This window comes from Megalobrama amblycephala, linkage group LG7 (genome assembly GCF_018812025.1).
Source record: "Megalobrama amblycephala isolate DHTTF-2021 linkage group LG7, ASM1881202v1, whole genome shotgun sequence".
Classification (NCBI taxonomy): Eukaryota; Metazoa; Chordata; class Actinopteri; order Cypriniformes; family Xenocyprididae; genus Megalobrama; species Megalobrama amblycephala.
Window position 1 is genome coordinate 20,013,678 of NC_063050.1, and position 17,834 is coordinate 20,031,511.

General features: G+C 35.1%; 1 protein-coding gene across 6 annotated transcripts in view; it reads right to left on the reverse strand.

Moving 5' to 3' along the window:
- Positions 1–17,834, reverse strand: part of sh3pxd2aa (SH3 and PX domains 2Aa) — a 137,728-nt gene that overhangs the window by 66,549 nt on the left and 53,345 nt on the right. For all 6 annotated transcript variants that reach the window (XM_048196365.1, XM_048196369.1, XM_048196363.1 and 3 more), the window contains exon 5: positions 14,817–14,908. In XM_048196365.1, the coding sequence (XP_048052322.1) occupies positions 14,817–14,908 (92 nt within the window). The remainder of the gene's footprint in view (positions 1–14,816; positions 14,909–17,834) is intronic.

Consider the following 17,834-nt stretch of genomic DNA (forward strand, 5'->3'; position numbering starts at 1 on the left):
TGACCACCTGGGTCTGCACCTAAACCAACCAATCATGACAGACTCGCCACTGAATGAGTCATTCATTTCATACTAAATCCCTTAAAGGGATAGTTCACCCAAAAATGAAAATTCTGCCATCATTTACTCACCGTCAAGTTGTTCTAAACCTGCAAAATATCATCTTTTGTGTTCAACAGAAGAAAGAAAGTATTACAGTTTTGGAACAACTTGACGGCGAGTAATTCATTGCAGAATTTTCCTTTTATGGTGAACTGTCCCTTTAAAGCTTTGATGATGACATGCCCACACCTTTCTATCTATCACATATGTCTTTTATATATTAAATTAAACCTTTAAATTTTGGTACATTACATTAAAAACCACATACCATTTACATATACACTGTTGTTTAAAGGTCTGGTATCAGTAAGATTTTATTTTTATTATTTTTGAAAGATATTAATACTTTAATTGCATTAAAAATGCATTAAATTGATCAAAAGTGACATTATCAACACATTTTTTCTATTTGAAATAAATACTGGTTTTTTAAACTCTCTATTTATCAAAGATATTTTGTTTCAACAAAAATATTAAGCAGTACAAGATTAAATAAACTGATACTGTATTTGAATTGAAAACGTGGAAATAAACCGAAACCAATAGATTCTGATGGATTTTCACCCGCGCTTCCAGACTGTATATGTTGAGTGTATTTATTTCCAGCACTGTGATCAGATGTCACTTGTTTCTCTAAGGGGTTTAAGTCAGATCCCCCCACCCCATTTAATTACGCAGAAGCACTATAGGATAACCGGGTCAGGATTTACAGCACTCCATGTGGGAATACACAGTCTACCAGCAAACATCCATCATACCAGCTAATAAAAAAAATGTTTCCCTGTACACAGTCGGCAAACAGAGAGAGACAGTGAGAAGGGACTGCTCAACATCAGATGGTTTAAAATAGCAAACGTGTGTTTGTGGTGGAAACACAGCTCTGATCATTGCCATCTGTCTCAGATCTGATTTAAGTTTAAGGCTTGGAATAATGGAGAGACAAGGAGATACTGGAGGGATTTAGAATGTCCATTTATCACAGATCTATTTTGCAATTATGTTATACAGTAAGTTCCATGACATCTCAATTCTGATTGTACCAGATAGCAGCTTTTGTGTGGCACTCTATTTTAAACTTAATGGTAATGGTCTGAGCGCATGCTGCAGTGTTCAAAGATCTCCTGGGATTCCAGTCGCTTGTCTATGAGCTCTGGATATGTAAAGAATTCTGTCCGAGTGGAAAAAATGTGTCTGACAGGAAAAGCAAACAGCCAGAGTGCATTTAAATTGTGTGTGTGTGACAAAGAGAAACTAACAGCAGAAGACTGTCAGTTTGGTCTATAAACTAAGCTACTAATGCATATATAGCGTTTAATAATTCTTACAGCGCAATTAAAATTTATTGCTGTACAACATCAACAAAGAAATGTATAACTTCTATTTTCAGCATGCAGTGTCCAATATTAACACTCAACAAGTCCCACAGTGCAAATGAACAATGGCAGAAAGGCAGAATTACGGGTTCCTAAAAACTCCTACAAATAAATAAAATTAAAAAGGTAAAATATTTTTTTAAACAGTAATAAAACAATAGATAAGAACAATAGGCTGACCCAAGCAGATGTTTTCAGAGTGACAGTGACCTCTAGTGGTCATAACAGTTAAACTCCACTGCCAATTTGATTATGTCAGGACGGGTTTTTATATGCTCACATTTAACATATAAAGAATATGGTGACACTTTACAATAAGGTTCATTAGTTAACATGAACTAATAATGAACAGCACTTCTACAGCATTTATTAATCTTTGTTAATGTTAATTTCAACATTTACTAATATATTATTAAAATCTTGTTAACATTAGTTTTTTTTTTTCTACATTTCTGGTAAACTAAAAATGTCCACAAAATAATTACATGACATTTGTGTGTATAGAAATAATCCGATTTAAAGAATTAAATCAGAAGTAAATTACAGTCAAACCAAAAATTATGCAGACATTTTTGATATATTTTTACTAGTGGGTGCAGGACACTATAGTTCATTTATGTAAGTGAGGATAGCAAAATAAAGTAAACTGTGACATATTATACCCAAAAATTCTTCATACAGTGGACTACAGTAAAATTGATAAAAATTTGAAACCAAAAATTATTCAGACTTTGACCTGACCATGTTTTGCTTAAGCGTTATCTGACATAATTAAGATTATTTTTTTCTGACACAGTTTAACTCTGAGATCTTGTCATATTTTATTACCATTTTTTAAACTATAGTGAATAAACTGTATTAATGAATGAAATGTTCAGGGTGTCTGAATAAATTTTGGTTTGACTGTATATTTATATTAAATTAAATTAAACTAAATTAAATTAAACTATATATATATATATATATATATATATATATATATATATATATATATATATATGTGTGTGTGTGTGTATATATATATATATATATATATATATAAAATTTAATTTAACATATGTAATTTAATTGACTTAATTTTAATTCTGATTTAATTTAATATATATCATTTTTTAAGTGTATATAAAAATTGCAAGCAAAATATTTCACAAAAGATTTGAATTGTACTGTTCAAAATACAAAGAAAATGTATTTGAACACTTTGTGGTTGTAAAATAAAATAAATACTAAAATAAATAAATAAATAAATACATGACATTTGTGTATACAGAAATAATCTGATTTGAAGAATTAAATCAGAATAAAAGCGGAATAGTTTTTCTTTTACAAAAAAGTTGTAAAAGTGATCTATAATTAACATTAAATGTTCAATGAAATCCACCAAATTAACAAATAATGTCATTGGGGTTTAGGCTGCAATTTGCATGTCTTCCAGCAGATGGCTCTAACAGCTTTCCTCTACAAGATATCACCATCAATCTTAAAATGGATAACTGAAGTCAATATCTTATTCTGTGGCACTTATTATATTTACATGAGTATATGATTTCTCTTTCTTTTTTGTGTGTGAGAACTATTAGATATATTATATATAAATGAGCTGTTATCTAATGCAAAATTAGTTACTGCATTTCTGACACTCCTGATCCACAAATACTTTAAGTATAAAACTTTTTCCTCAATTTTAGGCTATATCTGGAACACAAAAAAGTCCAGGAATTCACAGTCCAATGTAGTGCAGCAGGAACTATAAATCAGGAGGCTTATTTTGAGTTTTCAAAGAGCATCTTTGTCTATCTTCGTCAGATGGATGGAGTTCTTTCCCTCCAGCTGTGTTAACGGAGGGGTTTCTCTGTCAACAGTGCCCTACATTGTCCCTGAGAACAGCCATGCAGCACACACACTACAAGTCTTAATGCCACAAACTGTGGTAGTTAGAAAACAAACAACAAAACAAACAGGAGGCCATGAACACGCAGGAAGGGAGAAGATGTTGTGATTGTCAGTTAAACATTTAAAATCACACCAGTGTGAATCAGGGGCGTCGATTGTGTATGTCTGCTTGGAAAATGCAAAAAAATTCATTACAAATAACAAAATGAGTTAAGTATAGCTACTATAGACCTACATTAACTCATTCATGCAACCGTCTGACTGTCTAAAAACTGGAGTACCTGAGAGAGAAAAAAAAGCACAGACAGTCTTCTGAGGTTTAAAGGTGCCCTAGAATTAAATATTGAATTTATATTGGCATAGTTGAATAACAAGAGTTCAGTACATGGAAAAGACATACACTGAGTTTCAAACTCCATTGTTTCCTCCTTCTTATATAAATCTCATTTGTTTAAAAGACCTCCGAAGAACAGGCGAATCTCAACATAACACCGACTGTTACGTAACAGGTGGGATCATTAATATGTATGACCCCAATATTTGCATATGCCAGCCCATGATCAAGGCATTAGACAAGGGCAGGACGTCTGGATGTGCACAGCTCAATCATTAGACTAGGTAAGCAAGCAAGAACAATAGCGAAAAATGGCAGATGGAGCAATAATAACTGACATGATCCATGATAACATGATATTTTTAGTGATATTTGTAAACTCTCTTTCTAAATGTTTTGTTAGCATGTTGCTAATGTACTGTTAAATGTGGTTAATCGTTTATTACTGTATTCACAGAGACAAGAGAGCCGTCGCTATTTTCATTTTTAAACACTTGCAGTCTGTTTAATGCATAAACACAACTTCATTCTTTATAAATCTCTCCAACAGTGTGTAATGTTAGCTTTAGCCACGGAGCACTATCAAACTCATTCAGAATCAAATGTAATACATCCAAATAAATACTATACTTACATGATCCGATGTATGCAAGCAGCATGCATGACGAACATCTTGTAAAGATCCATTTTGAGGGTTATATTAGCTGTGTAAACTGTGTTTATGCTGTTCAAGGCAAGCGCGAGCTCCGGGGGAGGGGGAGCACGAGAATTAAAGGGGCCGCAACCTATATATCGGTGCATAGTTAATGATGCCCCAAAATAGGCAGTTAAAAAAATGCATTTAAAAAAATCTATGGGGTATTTTGAGCTGAAACTTCACAGACACATTCAGGGGACACCTTAGACTTTACATCTTTTAAAAAGAAGTTCTAGGGCACCTTTAAACTGTAGGCCTTGTGTTTGGTCTCATTTTTTAAGAACACTGATTTTAACTGATGTTTAAAAAAAAAAAGATGGTGTGCTTTTTTCTGGGCACACCAGAGCGAACTGGATCGGCCGAGCAGCACAACACATTTGTAGCCAATCAGCAGTAGGGGGTGTGTCCACTCATGATGGGAGAGGAGAGAGAGAGAGCAAGAGAGAGATTTGAAGCTGTAGAAAGAGAGATGGCTGAGAGACATTACAAAAGAGAAAAGGTCAGAGTATTATCATGGGAAATAGAAGGGTTATGATCAGGCAAGAGCTTTATGACCCGTGTTAATATTACAAAGGCTTTCTAGTACAATTAATTCGAAACCGAATTAACCGAAATTCAGAACCTCTAACCGACGTAATTTTCCCATGTCGATTATTTCGCAGAGTGAACAAACACACACACAGAGCGCAAGCGGCAAGCCCTGAATTTGCATACTCAATCGCTCTCATTAACGCATTCAAATAAATGTTCTGGTACAGTTCTAATTTATCTGTATCTGATTTACAATGAGCAGAAATGTGTAAGAATCGTTACAAACCATAGATAAAATAACTGCTGAAAGTGAGCTGTTATGTCAGAGCATTCTTTCATTAAATATCCCACCTTTAATAGTCAAGCATATTTACAGTACAAACCTTGTCAGTGAACTATAAAGGGGGAAAAAAAGCAAAAACAAAATAATCCTTCATTAATCGTAATCGAGGTAAAATGTTCAATTAATCGAGATTTTGATTTTAGGTCATATCATCCAGTCCTGCTTTCCAGCATTGAAGAGACGAAGCAGAAAGAACTGAAAATAGATGTTGAGTTGTTTCTGCTCCATATGTAAGTAACATTAGTATTTCTGTGTTTCACAGAACCAAGATATGCTGTTGTTGTTGTTGTAATGTTAGCTATTGTAACAGAACAGTGGCATTGTTTGTCTGGAGCTGCTGTGCTGCTGGCGACTAACAACCAACTCTTGCTTGTGTACTGTATGTTCATTTTTTGTTCTTCCTTGTCGTTTGTTCATCCTCTTTGCTTTATTTTTTTTTCGTGAAGCATTATTTTACTTCGATTTAGCTATGATAAAGAGGCATCCACTCTTGCATTGCATGTTTGTGCATTTTGGGGGCGGAGCAATGAAGGGAGGGGTGTGTTTGTTTGGGTTGATTTCAAATATCAACAGTGTTTCTCAGAAATTGCTTACTGCACCTTTAAATGGACAAGTGCAAGCAGGACATACTTTTTTTTATTTCTTTTTATGTGTTCCAAAAAGAAGGTAAATAATTACTGAAATTTATTTTTGTGTGAACTGTCCCAGAGACAGAAGAGGTAAATAAACTCCAAGCGGATGAAAGCCATCCCTGCTAAAGACTGTGATGTATGGCAGTGTTTTTATGGTTCTTAAACCATCTGCTCAGAGGTTGCCACTGTGAATTTGACAGTTTTTTAAATAATGAATATCATTAATAACATAGACTTCACCAGTTTGTGAGATCTTCATTTTACCTTAACTGAGTAATTTCTTTTTTTTTTTTCTTTTTTTTGGTGATATCATGGTAAATGGTGACTATTTTGTTATTTTTTTTAATTCACTCATATATCAGCAGCTGCCTATCATCTGCCAGGTTATTTCCAAAGCTATGTGATGATTTTTTTATTTTAATTGGCTGATACTGTTGGTTAATGTTTAAAGGTGCCCTAGAATCAGAATTTGAATTTACCGCGGCATAGTTGAATAACAAGAGTTCAGTACATGGAAAAGACATACATTGAGTTTCAAACCCCATTGTTTCCTCCTTCTTATGTAAATCTCATTTGTTTAAAAGACTTCCGGAAAACACTCAGATCTCAACATAACACCGACTGTTACGTAACAGTCGGGATCATTCATATGTATGACCCCAATATTTGCATAATGCCAGCCCATTTGACGCATTAGACAAGGAAAGGCAGTATTAACAGCTGGATCTGTGCACAGCTGAATCATCAGACTAGGTAAGCAAGCAAGAACAACAGCGAAAAATGGCAGATGGAGCGATAATAACTGACATGATCCATGATATCATGATATTTTTAGTGATATTTGTAAATTGTCTTTCTAAATGTTTCATTAGCATGTTGCTAATGTACTGTTAAATGTGGTTAAAGTTACCATCGTTTCTTACTGTATTCACGAAGATGAGAGTCGTTGCTATTTTCATTTTTAAACATGTGCAGTCTGTATAATTCATAAACACAACTTTATTCTTTATAAATCTCTCCAACAGTGTGTAATGTTAGCTTTAGCCACAGAGCATAGCCTCAAACTCACACAGAATCAAACGTAACCATCTAAATAAATACTTTACTCACATAATTCGAAGCATGCATACAGCATGCATGACGAACATCTTGTAAAGATCCATTTGAGGGTTATATTAGCTGTGTGAACTTTGTTTATGCGATGTATATATAGTCGAGAGCTCGTGGGGCAGAGGGAGCGCATCTCTTAAAGGGGCCGTGCTGAAAAAATCAGTGCATAGTTAATGATGCCCCAAAATAGGCAGTTAAAAAAATTTATTTAAAAAAATCTATGGGGTATTTTGAGCTGAAACTTCATAGACACATTCAGGGGACACCTAGGACTTGTATTACATCTTGTAAAAAAACAATCTAGGGCACCTTTAAAGGTGCAGACAGCACACTGTTGATATTTGAAATCACCAAAACAAACACGCCCCTACCCAAAAGCATCACACCCCTATCTTGATAGCTCCTCCCCCACTATGCAGCACAGTCACCTCCCCTCATGAATGTACACACCCCTTACGGCTGATTGGCTACAAGAGTGTTTTAGTGCTCGGTCCAATCCACTTTCAACAGCGTTTCTCAGAAATTGCTTACTGCACCTTGAACTGCAGTTTTGTCTTTCTCTTTCCTGCTGTTCTACACTTAATTGAATTTATACTGTCATGTGATATTGTTAGATTGGATGACGTCTTCTGAACCTACCATACCTTGACTTTTAGTGAATTGACACCATGGTGTGAACATTATGAAATCTGATCATAGATCAGTATTTGCTGAAAGTGGCCAAGCTCTCAAGATCAAGAGTGCTCACACATGTTTCCCTCAGGGGAATTTATTTCCCGGTGGAAATCTTCAGTGCATCAATAATTCATATCCATCTAAAAACAGAAACACTAGCACCACACTTACACGGCACAAATGCATCTCAAATTTCACCTTCAGCCATCCTCACGACAGACCACATTCAACCAATCCACTATTCCACATCATTCAATGAACTCCATGACTCCAGATCTCTCCTAAAATGAAAGTCTAGGTAATGTTACGAAATGACCATCTGCTTCAAATGATAATAATCTTGCAACATGAGTTTAACAGTTCATAGAGGCGAAAGCAATTTAAAAAGCTATAGCTTGATCCAAACATCTGGTTGTTTAAAGGAAGAGTTCATTCAGAAATTAAAATTCAAGATTCATTCACCTTCTTATTCAGTGAAGAAAGCTGCACAGCTCCAAAATAACAAGAAAATCACTATAAAATAAATGAATATTGACAAATTTCAGTCATTTCATCATACGAAGCTACCGTATGGCTTCAGAAGATTTGAAATATAGTGCATTTGTCATTCTTTTATGATATTTTTTCTATCCCTTTAATACACTACACTGATTTTTTATATATATGTTTTTGAAAGAAGTCTTACGCTCACCCAGGCTGCATTTATTTGATCAAAAACACAATATTTTGATATATTAATACAATTTAAAAGAACTGATTAATATTTTAATACATTTTATAAAACAGTTAGTTCCTGTCCTTGATTCTGATTGGTCAATAGCTGTGTTTTATTCACGGTATCGCTACACAACACTCTTAGCAACCACTCTTAGTAACGTAAACTGTTTGTTCTCAGTTGATATTGTTCATTGAAGCTTACTGTATTATGTAGAAGAGTATTGTGAGAAAAAGATCGAGTAAGCGAGTTTATTACCTGCATTCAGATTCAGCATTTTCCTTCAGGTCAGTCCTATGTTCATAATAAAAAATTTGTTTAAATGTCCGATGTATTATCTTATCCTTTTAACATTTAAGGGGTTTTCCCGTGACTGACAGCACTAGTTTGTCAGTCACGTCTTGTTCCGTGTTCACAATAATTCAGTTTTTTCAATGTAAAAGTCTTCGCTACGGACTGACACACTAATAAAGACAGTCTTTGCTGCCATCTAATGGCATAATAATGTAACTTCTGTTGCTGTTCACGGTCAGGGACTATTTTTTCCGGCGGAAGGAAGGCTTTTAGTGAAAGTTTACTTCATGAAAGTTGCATGATACATATTTTTGGCTTTAATATTTGTATTGTGTGGTAACCATTTTATAAAAGCAATAAGGTACTCGAGGCTAGTGCTTTATCGTGAATAAGTCACGGCTGTTACTTATTCACGATACAGCACAGCCTCTCGTACCTTATTGCTTACTTAAAATGTAATTTATTCCTGAGATGCAAAGCTGAATTTTAAGCATCATTACTCCAGTCTTCAGCGTCACATGATCCTTCAGAAATCATTCTAATATGCTGATTTGCTGCTCAAGACACATTTATTATTATTAAATGCTGGAAAAAGTTGTGCAGCTTAGCTTATTTTTGCAGGAACCATGCTACATTTTTCAAGATTCATTGATGAACAGAAAGTCCAAAGGAACGGTGTTTATTTGAAATAGAAAATAAAACTTTTGTAACATTATAAATGTATTTACTGTCACTTTTGATAAATTGAATGCGTTCTTGCTGAATAATGTGTCTTTGCTGTATTAATTTCTAAAAATCTTACTGACCCCAAACTTTTGAATGGTGTATGTTCTATAAAACTAATCTCTGAACAGAAAGTTTTGAATGGTGTACGTTCAGCACAGCAGATGAGCAGAACGTATGCTACTGCTAGAGAATCAATATATACTGTATAGAAAGATACATACATTTGTGTGGCCAATTAGATCTACTGCAAATGTAGTCTGTGTGAGTTACAGTCCAAACTAAATTCAAACACATAGAGACTCATCACTGATAGGATGCACACTCACAGACACACTCTCTAAAACATCAGGGTCCCTGTTTCATTTTGATTTACTAACTGCAGGTCTCCAAGTGATTCAGCCTGTATATCTGAGACTGAGAGACATACTCATCCAGCTTAGCCTGATACAAATCCACCTATCACATACAGCTCACTGTAGGGCACTGTCTGTACACCACACACACACACACACACACACACACACACACACATAAACATGGAGTTTACATTTCTAGCAACTTAAGCGCCATAACAAATCCACCTGCAGAGGTGACTGACATTAGGCTGTTTAGCTATTAGCAGCAATGTGTCTGTTCTAGTAGAGCTCTGTCAATTAACACTTGGATATTTGAATAACACATCAAAGCAACATGAGAGACCAGACAGTCAGTTTCCGAAAACCTGCTATAAACTGCTAAAGCGAATAAAGAGGTGATGAGAGGTACAGACGCAATTTAGTGCGGAAACAAATAGATCATTCATATTGATTCATTCATTATGAGTTAATAAGAATAATCCAAAGAAATAAAAAATAAAAAAGGTAATTGCAACTTTTTATCTCCCAATTCTTATTTCTTACCTCTGAATTTTAAGATTATATTACTCAATTCTGACATTTTTCTCAGAACTGTGAGATCGCAATTATCTTTTTATTTGTTATTCCGTGGCTTCCATAAATTAATACTTTTATTTAGGATGGACACATTAAATTGATAAAAAGTGACAGTAAAGATATTTATAATGTAATTATTTTTATTTCAAATAAATGTTGTTCTTTTTAAACTTTCTATTCTTCAAAGTATCATGAAGAAAAAATATATATATATATTAAGCAGCACAACTGTTTTTAACTCTTTCAACACCAGCATTTTTTATCATTTTCACAAAACTTTCATAGCCCCCATAATATTTTGTTGTACGAATATCTGAACATACAATATATCAAAAGAAGGAAAAGAGCCTCTGCTTTAAAAAAAAAAAAAAAAAAAAAAAAAAAAAATCAATACTTGAATGTGGGCAAGTTTACTTAAAAAAAAAAAAAAAAACTACATTTTTAACAAAAGTACGAGAAAAAATTTGTCAAACATTACGTCTGGATCAGATCATGTCCATCAACACCCCCAAAGCTTGTACAGTCCTGTACCTTTTTGTGGATTCAACATTTCTTTAGGTAACATCTGACAGCTCTGATTTATATGCCGTTTAATGTTTGATGATCGCGTTAGATTACATGTACATAAACAATGCTTTTTGCATTTGTTTCTGCTGATTCTTTACCCGTGTTTTCATCCAGAGACTCTGTACCGTTTCAGAAGATGTGTAATAGCGCCCCCTACCGTATAACAGTGAAAATGTGGATTGCCGGAAAATTCCGTCAATGGCAAGGAAGCGTTGTGTCATAAACGGTGGAAAATTCTGTCAATGGCAGGGAAAGAGTTCACATGGAGCATTGTAATCTGTTTAAAAGTCCAATCCGAATGAAATTGTGATCGGTTTGAGAGGGGTGGGATAAACCTTTCTAGAAACTGAACATGTAAAAAGTCTGCCATGTAAACGCGTTAAACCGATTTCTTTGCGTCTACGTCATCACGTCAAGAGGCCAGGGGTCGTCAGAATGCACAACGGCGGCGGCAAAATTAAGCTGGAGTAAAACTGAAACAACACATTTATTAAATACACTGAAGGAACTCTATGGACCTTCATCCACACGCTTCAGCTTTTCAGAGGAGGGAGGGGTAGTATTGAGATGCTTCCTAGAGATGCACAGCCACCAAACAGGTCAGCTTCCTGTGCCCGTCTTTTCCTCAGACCTTCCAGCAGTAAAATTCTACAAATCCACGCTGTTGCTTGATTAAGAGCAACACTTTACATAAAAATAGGGCGCATAAGAAATCATGGAACTCCATGCTGACAGGAATACAAGGCGGCAAACAGGACATATGCTAATGTGCGCATGTCACAAAGTCATTCCGATTGAAAGCGCCGGTACATGTAAACACCATATTGGATTAGATCAGTGGTTCTCAAACTGGGGGTCGCGACCCCTTGGGGGGTCGCGGAATGATTTCAAGGGGTCGCGAGTTGGTTTGAAAAAAATCTGTATTTTCTGATTACAAAAAATATTTTTCAATACTAAAAAATTAAGATTACAAATAAATATTTTTTTAATTGAACAGAATTGATTAGAAGGTTTAAAAAAAAAAAAAATTAAATAATATTTTGTGACTCTAAGATATGACGTCACCGTGCGGCGACTGATCGCTAGTTATCAATACTGTACGCAACTGCACGTGGAAACTGCAAGAATGGATAAATTTGTAATTCGCAAGGTTAAAAATGTTGAGGAAATTGTGGACAGTCTGCCTGAATCATCATCAATGGATGTACTGCTTCCGTTTGGCTCTACTTATTTGTGCGAGCAGACTTTTTCCGCTGTTAAGTTACATACATGAAAAATAAATACAGATCACGTCTTGATGTTGAGGATGATCTGCGAGTAGCCGTATCCAACATCAGGCCACAGATTACGCTTTTGTGCACCGAAAAACAAGTGCACCCATCCCACTTAAAGGTAAGCCTAAATACAGTAAATATTATGGAAGTTTGTTTCTGCCACATAAGAAAATATTTGAAAAGATAATTGTGATTTTTTTAATCTAAAAATTGCGAGTTTACATCTCGCTATTCTGACTTGTTTTCTCATAATTGTGAAATATAAACTTGCAGTGCGAGTTATAAAGTTATAAATGATATAAAGTCGCAATTACCTTTTTTATTTTTTATTCTGTGGTGGAAACAAGCTTCCATAGGAAGTGGATGTGGATTTAAAACAACTTTTTTTTGTTTATTGTTTGTGTATTCTGTGGTAGTGGGTCGCGAGTTCTCGTCGATGTTAGTTTAGGGGTCGCTGGCTAAAAAGTTTGAGAACCACTGGATTAGATAACGTCTCATGTAAACAGTCGACCGAATCTTTCAATCGGAATGATTTTAATCAGAATGACAAAAAAGTGTACGTAAACTGTTTTCAACATTGATAATAAAAATAAATTTTATTAAGCAGCAGATCAGCATATATGCTGATACTACTATAGTAGAACAATTTCTAAAGAATCATGTGACACTGAAGACTGCTGAAAATTCAGCTATTGTAAATGTAGGTCCTTGATTATAACATCCTGTATGGTATGTAAGTCACACGTATACAAGGACACCTTTACTACAAACACACACACTCATATTTTACTGTCATGGACTTTGACCGTTATAATATAAAGACCTGTCCACAGACACGAGCAGCAACATAAAATCATGTGAGTGTTCAAGGTTGCAGTGTAGATGACAGACAAAATTAAGTTGGTGTTTTTATTTTTCTGGAGAGCTACAGCATGATTGTAAAGAGTGAGCAGTGTGTGTGTGTGTGTGTGTGTGTGTGTGTGTTAGTGTATACGTGCGTGGTTGTGTGTAGCCACTGCAGCATATGATGAATGTGTTTTGAACATGAAAATAGATTGCCTACTTCATATCACCAGGGAGAAATTCAGACAGAGGGAAAGAAAAGCAAGGAATTTGAAAGAAGTATGTGACGGACAGTTCCGAGTACACAAACAGTGCACAAGAAACAGAAAAGATAAATATAAAGACACAAGGATGAAAGTAAAACGCTTTCAGGCTCATGTTCAATTTTTTTTTTTTTTGTTCCACTACTACAGAAAACAAGGCTGCCTACATGAGATTACAAAAACAATACGACAGTAAAACGTGCATTCAGTAATTATTCACTAATTTAAAAAAAAAAAAAGTAATTTGTACTAATATGTTGTTTGTTTATTCTGCCTTTTATTATTTTAAAATAAATGAAATAATTGAAAAAAAGTGAAATATTTTTATAATTTAAAATAACTTTTCTATGGAAGCTTGATTCCACCATGGAATAAAATAGTTTAAAAAAAGGAAATTGTGACATTTGTTTATATTGTAACTCTTTTTTCCTCAGAATTCTGTTTTGTTTTGTTTTTTCCTCTCCATAGGGTGAGATATAAACTATAAAAGGTATAAACAGTTGCAATTACCTTTTTACGTGTTGAAAATAAGCTTCCATTCAATCCTATTATAATCAGTGTTCAAAACGTAATATTTCAGTGGAAAACATGATACATTTAAAAGAACGGCATTTATTAGAAATAGATTATATGTCTTTACTGTCATTTTTGATTAATTTAATATGTCCTTGCTGAATAAAACTATTAATTTCTTTTTTTAAAAATCTTACTGACCCCAAACTTTTGAATGTTAGTGTATATAGCAAATGAATTATTCCTAACATGGGTTTTTCCTTCTCTATTCTTTTTTTTAGGTTCATTCTTTTGGCTCATATTTTCACGGGAGCTAATTATGGACCAGCCTGGGGAAAGACGTTCACACACTCACTCACAGAGGACTGCACATATCCACATCAGTGTTAATGAAACAATACCATCTCTGTGATTAAAAGGTGTCGGGATGGGAGTTACTTAAAGCCGGAGAATGAAGAAAATCTCTGTTTTTTTTTCTCTTTCACACATAAGAAGCACATTTGCACCTCTCTCGAAACACACACAGATTCTCTTACAGTGAAGTGGCATTCTTGTGTGCCAAATTATGAACATTTTTACAGAGCTAATCAAAGAAAAGTATGTAAATACAGCAGGAGGCTCAAAAATTTACACAACACCATGCAGAGTGTGTGGGAGTGTGAGAAATCATGCAAGTCTGTATGTGAGTGTCTATTTTTTTAGCACAGTATGCAACATGTATACAGTGTACAGCAAATTTTCTGAACGTCCAGCTGATTCAAACAACCAGAGGCTATTGTATGTAATACTGTATTCTACATTGCAATCCACTCGTTTCCAGTGCCATAATTAATAAAATAGTACTTTTTTTTTTTTTTTTTTTAAATAGTATTCAGGTGTAGTGCAGTGTGCATTACGCACTACGCAGCACTATACTTCATTCATATTTGCCTTGATTTAGGTTTCTCTATGTGGGAGAACATGCAGACATTGGTTTGTGAAGGTCTGTGTGACACTCACTCTACGGGAGGGTTGATATCATCTGGTTTGGTCTCGAAGAAGCGGAGAACTTCCTCACTCTGCGAGATCTGGGGAGGAAGCCGGACCAGCGCCTGACAGACAAACAGGACATGAAACTGGACAATCAGAATCAAAACATCAAGAAAACTACCCAGAAACACAGCAGACTAATGAATCCGCACTATACCAAATGTTAATTCCTTTGAAATCTCCATAAGGGTCAGATATCCAAGTTGACGAAAAGGAAAAATCTTTTTAATTCGGAAAATGAAAACATCACCACCGGCATTATTATTCAAGTCATTTTCTGTATGAATTGCATTTTTAAGATTATAAATAGACCTGTACACACACTCAAACACACACACAAAATAAAGATTTTATTGATTTTAGTTTAAAATACTTGAATGGGATTCTAAAGATGCCATTTTGCTTCAACAAACCACATAAACATTTGTCTAACAAATTCATTCTGTGTTCCAACTGCTTTCAAAGCTCTCAAACATGAAAATTAGTGAAAGAACAGAGGAAAAAATAAAAAAGCAAAGAGAGAGACAACTCCACTGAAGAATCCCTGGAGTAAAAGCTGTTATTTATTTATCTTTGAAGAACACAATGCAATTAAATGGAGATGCTTTGTCTAATTAAAGCTTTCAGGAAATATCTGGTAAACACCCTACGTTTAAGCCCTTCAAAGACACATCTCTCTCTTCCTCTCTCTCTCATGGAAGGATGTTGATGGTTTTTACACTGAAAGGACAGACGAAATCTGGAGGAAGTTAGTTATCTACAAACCCGATTCCAAAAAAGTTGGGACACTGTACAAATTGTGAATAAAAAAGGAATGCAATAATTTACAAATCTCATAAACTTATATTTTATTCACAATAGAATATAGATAACATATCAAATGTTGAAAGTGAGACATTTTGAAATGTCATGCAAATATTGGCTCATTTTGGATTTCATGAGAGCTACACATTCCAAAAAAGTTGGGACAGGTAGCAATAAGAGGCCGGAAAAGTTAAATGTACATATAAGGAACGGCTGGAGGACCAATTTGCAACTTATTAGGTCAATTGGCAACATGATTGGGTATAAAAAGAGCCTCTCAGAGTGGCAGTGTCTCTCAGAAGTCAAGATGGGCAGAGGATCACCAATTCCCCCAATGATGTGGTGAAAAATAGTGGAGCAATATCAGAAAGGAGTTTCTCAGAGAAAAGCTGCAAAGAGTTTGAAGTTATCATCATCTACAGTGCATAATATCATCCAAAGATTCAGAGAATCTGGAACAATCTCTGTGCGTAAGGGTCAAGGCCGGAAAACCATACTGGATGCCCATGATCTTCAGGCCCTTAGACGGTACTGCATCACATACAGGAATGCTACTGTAATGGAAATCACAACATACTTCCAGAAAACATTGTTGGTGAACACAATCCACCGTGCCATTCGCCGTTGCCGGCTAAAACTCTATAGGTCAAAAAATAAGTCATATCTAAACATGATCCAGAAGCGCAGGCGTTTTCTCTGGGCCAAGGCTCATTTAAAATGGACTGTGGCAAAGTGGAAAACTGTTCTGTGGTCAGACGAATCAAAATGTGAAGTTCTTTTTGGAAAACTGGGACGCCATGTCATCCGGACTAAAGAGGACAAGGACAACCCAAGTTGTTATCAGCGCTCAGTTCAGAAGCCTGCATCTCTGATGGTATGGGGTTGCATGAGTGCGTGTGGCATGGGCAGCTTACACATCTGGAAAGGCACCATCAATGCTGAAAGGTATATCCAATTCTAGAACAACATATGCTCCCATCCAGACGTCGTCTCTTTCAGGGAAGACCTTGCATTTTCCAACATGACAATGCCAGACCATATACTGCATCAATTACAACATCATGGCTGTGTAAAAGAAGGATCCAGGTACTGAAATGGTCAGCCTGCAGTCCAGATCTTTCACCCATAGAAAACATTTGGCGCATCATAAAGAGGAAGATGCGACAAAGAAGACCTAAGACAGTTGAGCAACTAGAAGCCTTTATTAGACAAGAATGGGACAACATTCCTATTCCTAAACTTGAGCAACTTGTCTCCTCAGTCCCCAGACGTTTGCAGACTGTTATAAAAAGAAGAGGGGATGCCACACAGTGGTAAACATGGCCTTGTCCCAACTTTTTTTTAAATGTGTTGATGCCATGAAATTTAAAATCATCTTATTTTTCCCTTACATTTTATACATTTTCTCAGTTTAAACATTTGATATGTCATCTATGCTGTATTCTGAATAAAATATTGCAATTTGAAACTTCCACATCAATGCATTCTGTTTTTATTCACAATTTGTACAGTGTCCCAACTTTTTTGGAATCGGGTTTGTAGATGTCATATAAGCAACTGTCACATAATAAAAGGTTGATTTAAATAAATGGTAAACTAGGGCTTACAATTTAGTGCTTTAATTTAGTGTGATTAAAAAATTGAAATAAAGTAAAAGTAAAGCCATGTCCCCTCAACCATACATACACGAATTGTACAACCAATTCCTATCAATTGAAGTTTGAAGTGCCACCATCACCATTTTTCTTCAAATTAACATTATTCAGTCTTACAAATATAAAGTCTTTAATTGGGGGCATTTCTAATTAAATATTTACAAATGCGACTAACTAGAAATTATTCATTTTATCACATTTTTTAATCGATTGAAATTATAGATGGGCATCTGAAGGACACATTCACATTAAGATTAATTCTATGTTCTAAACTATTTTTAGAAGTGTCTTTTTAATGTCCTTTGTGTGGATGTCATGGAGATTGTTGCCACAACAGCAGTCCTTCCAAGACATCCCATAATGCCGCCTATCTCACTATCTCAGTTCAATTTAACAGCTGCTCTCTACTTGAGTTGTGTGTGTGTGCGTGTGTGTTTGTTTACATCTACTGTGTGTGTGCGTGGATTGTTTAAAAAAGTGAGCTCTATTCCATCAGGAAGGAGGGGGAAGGAAAGGAAAAGAGACAAGA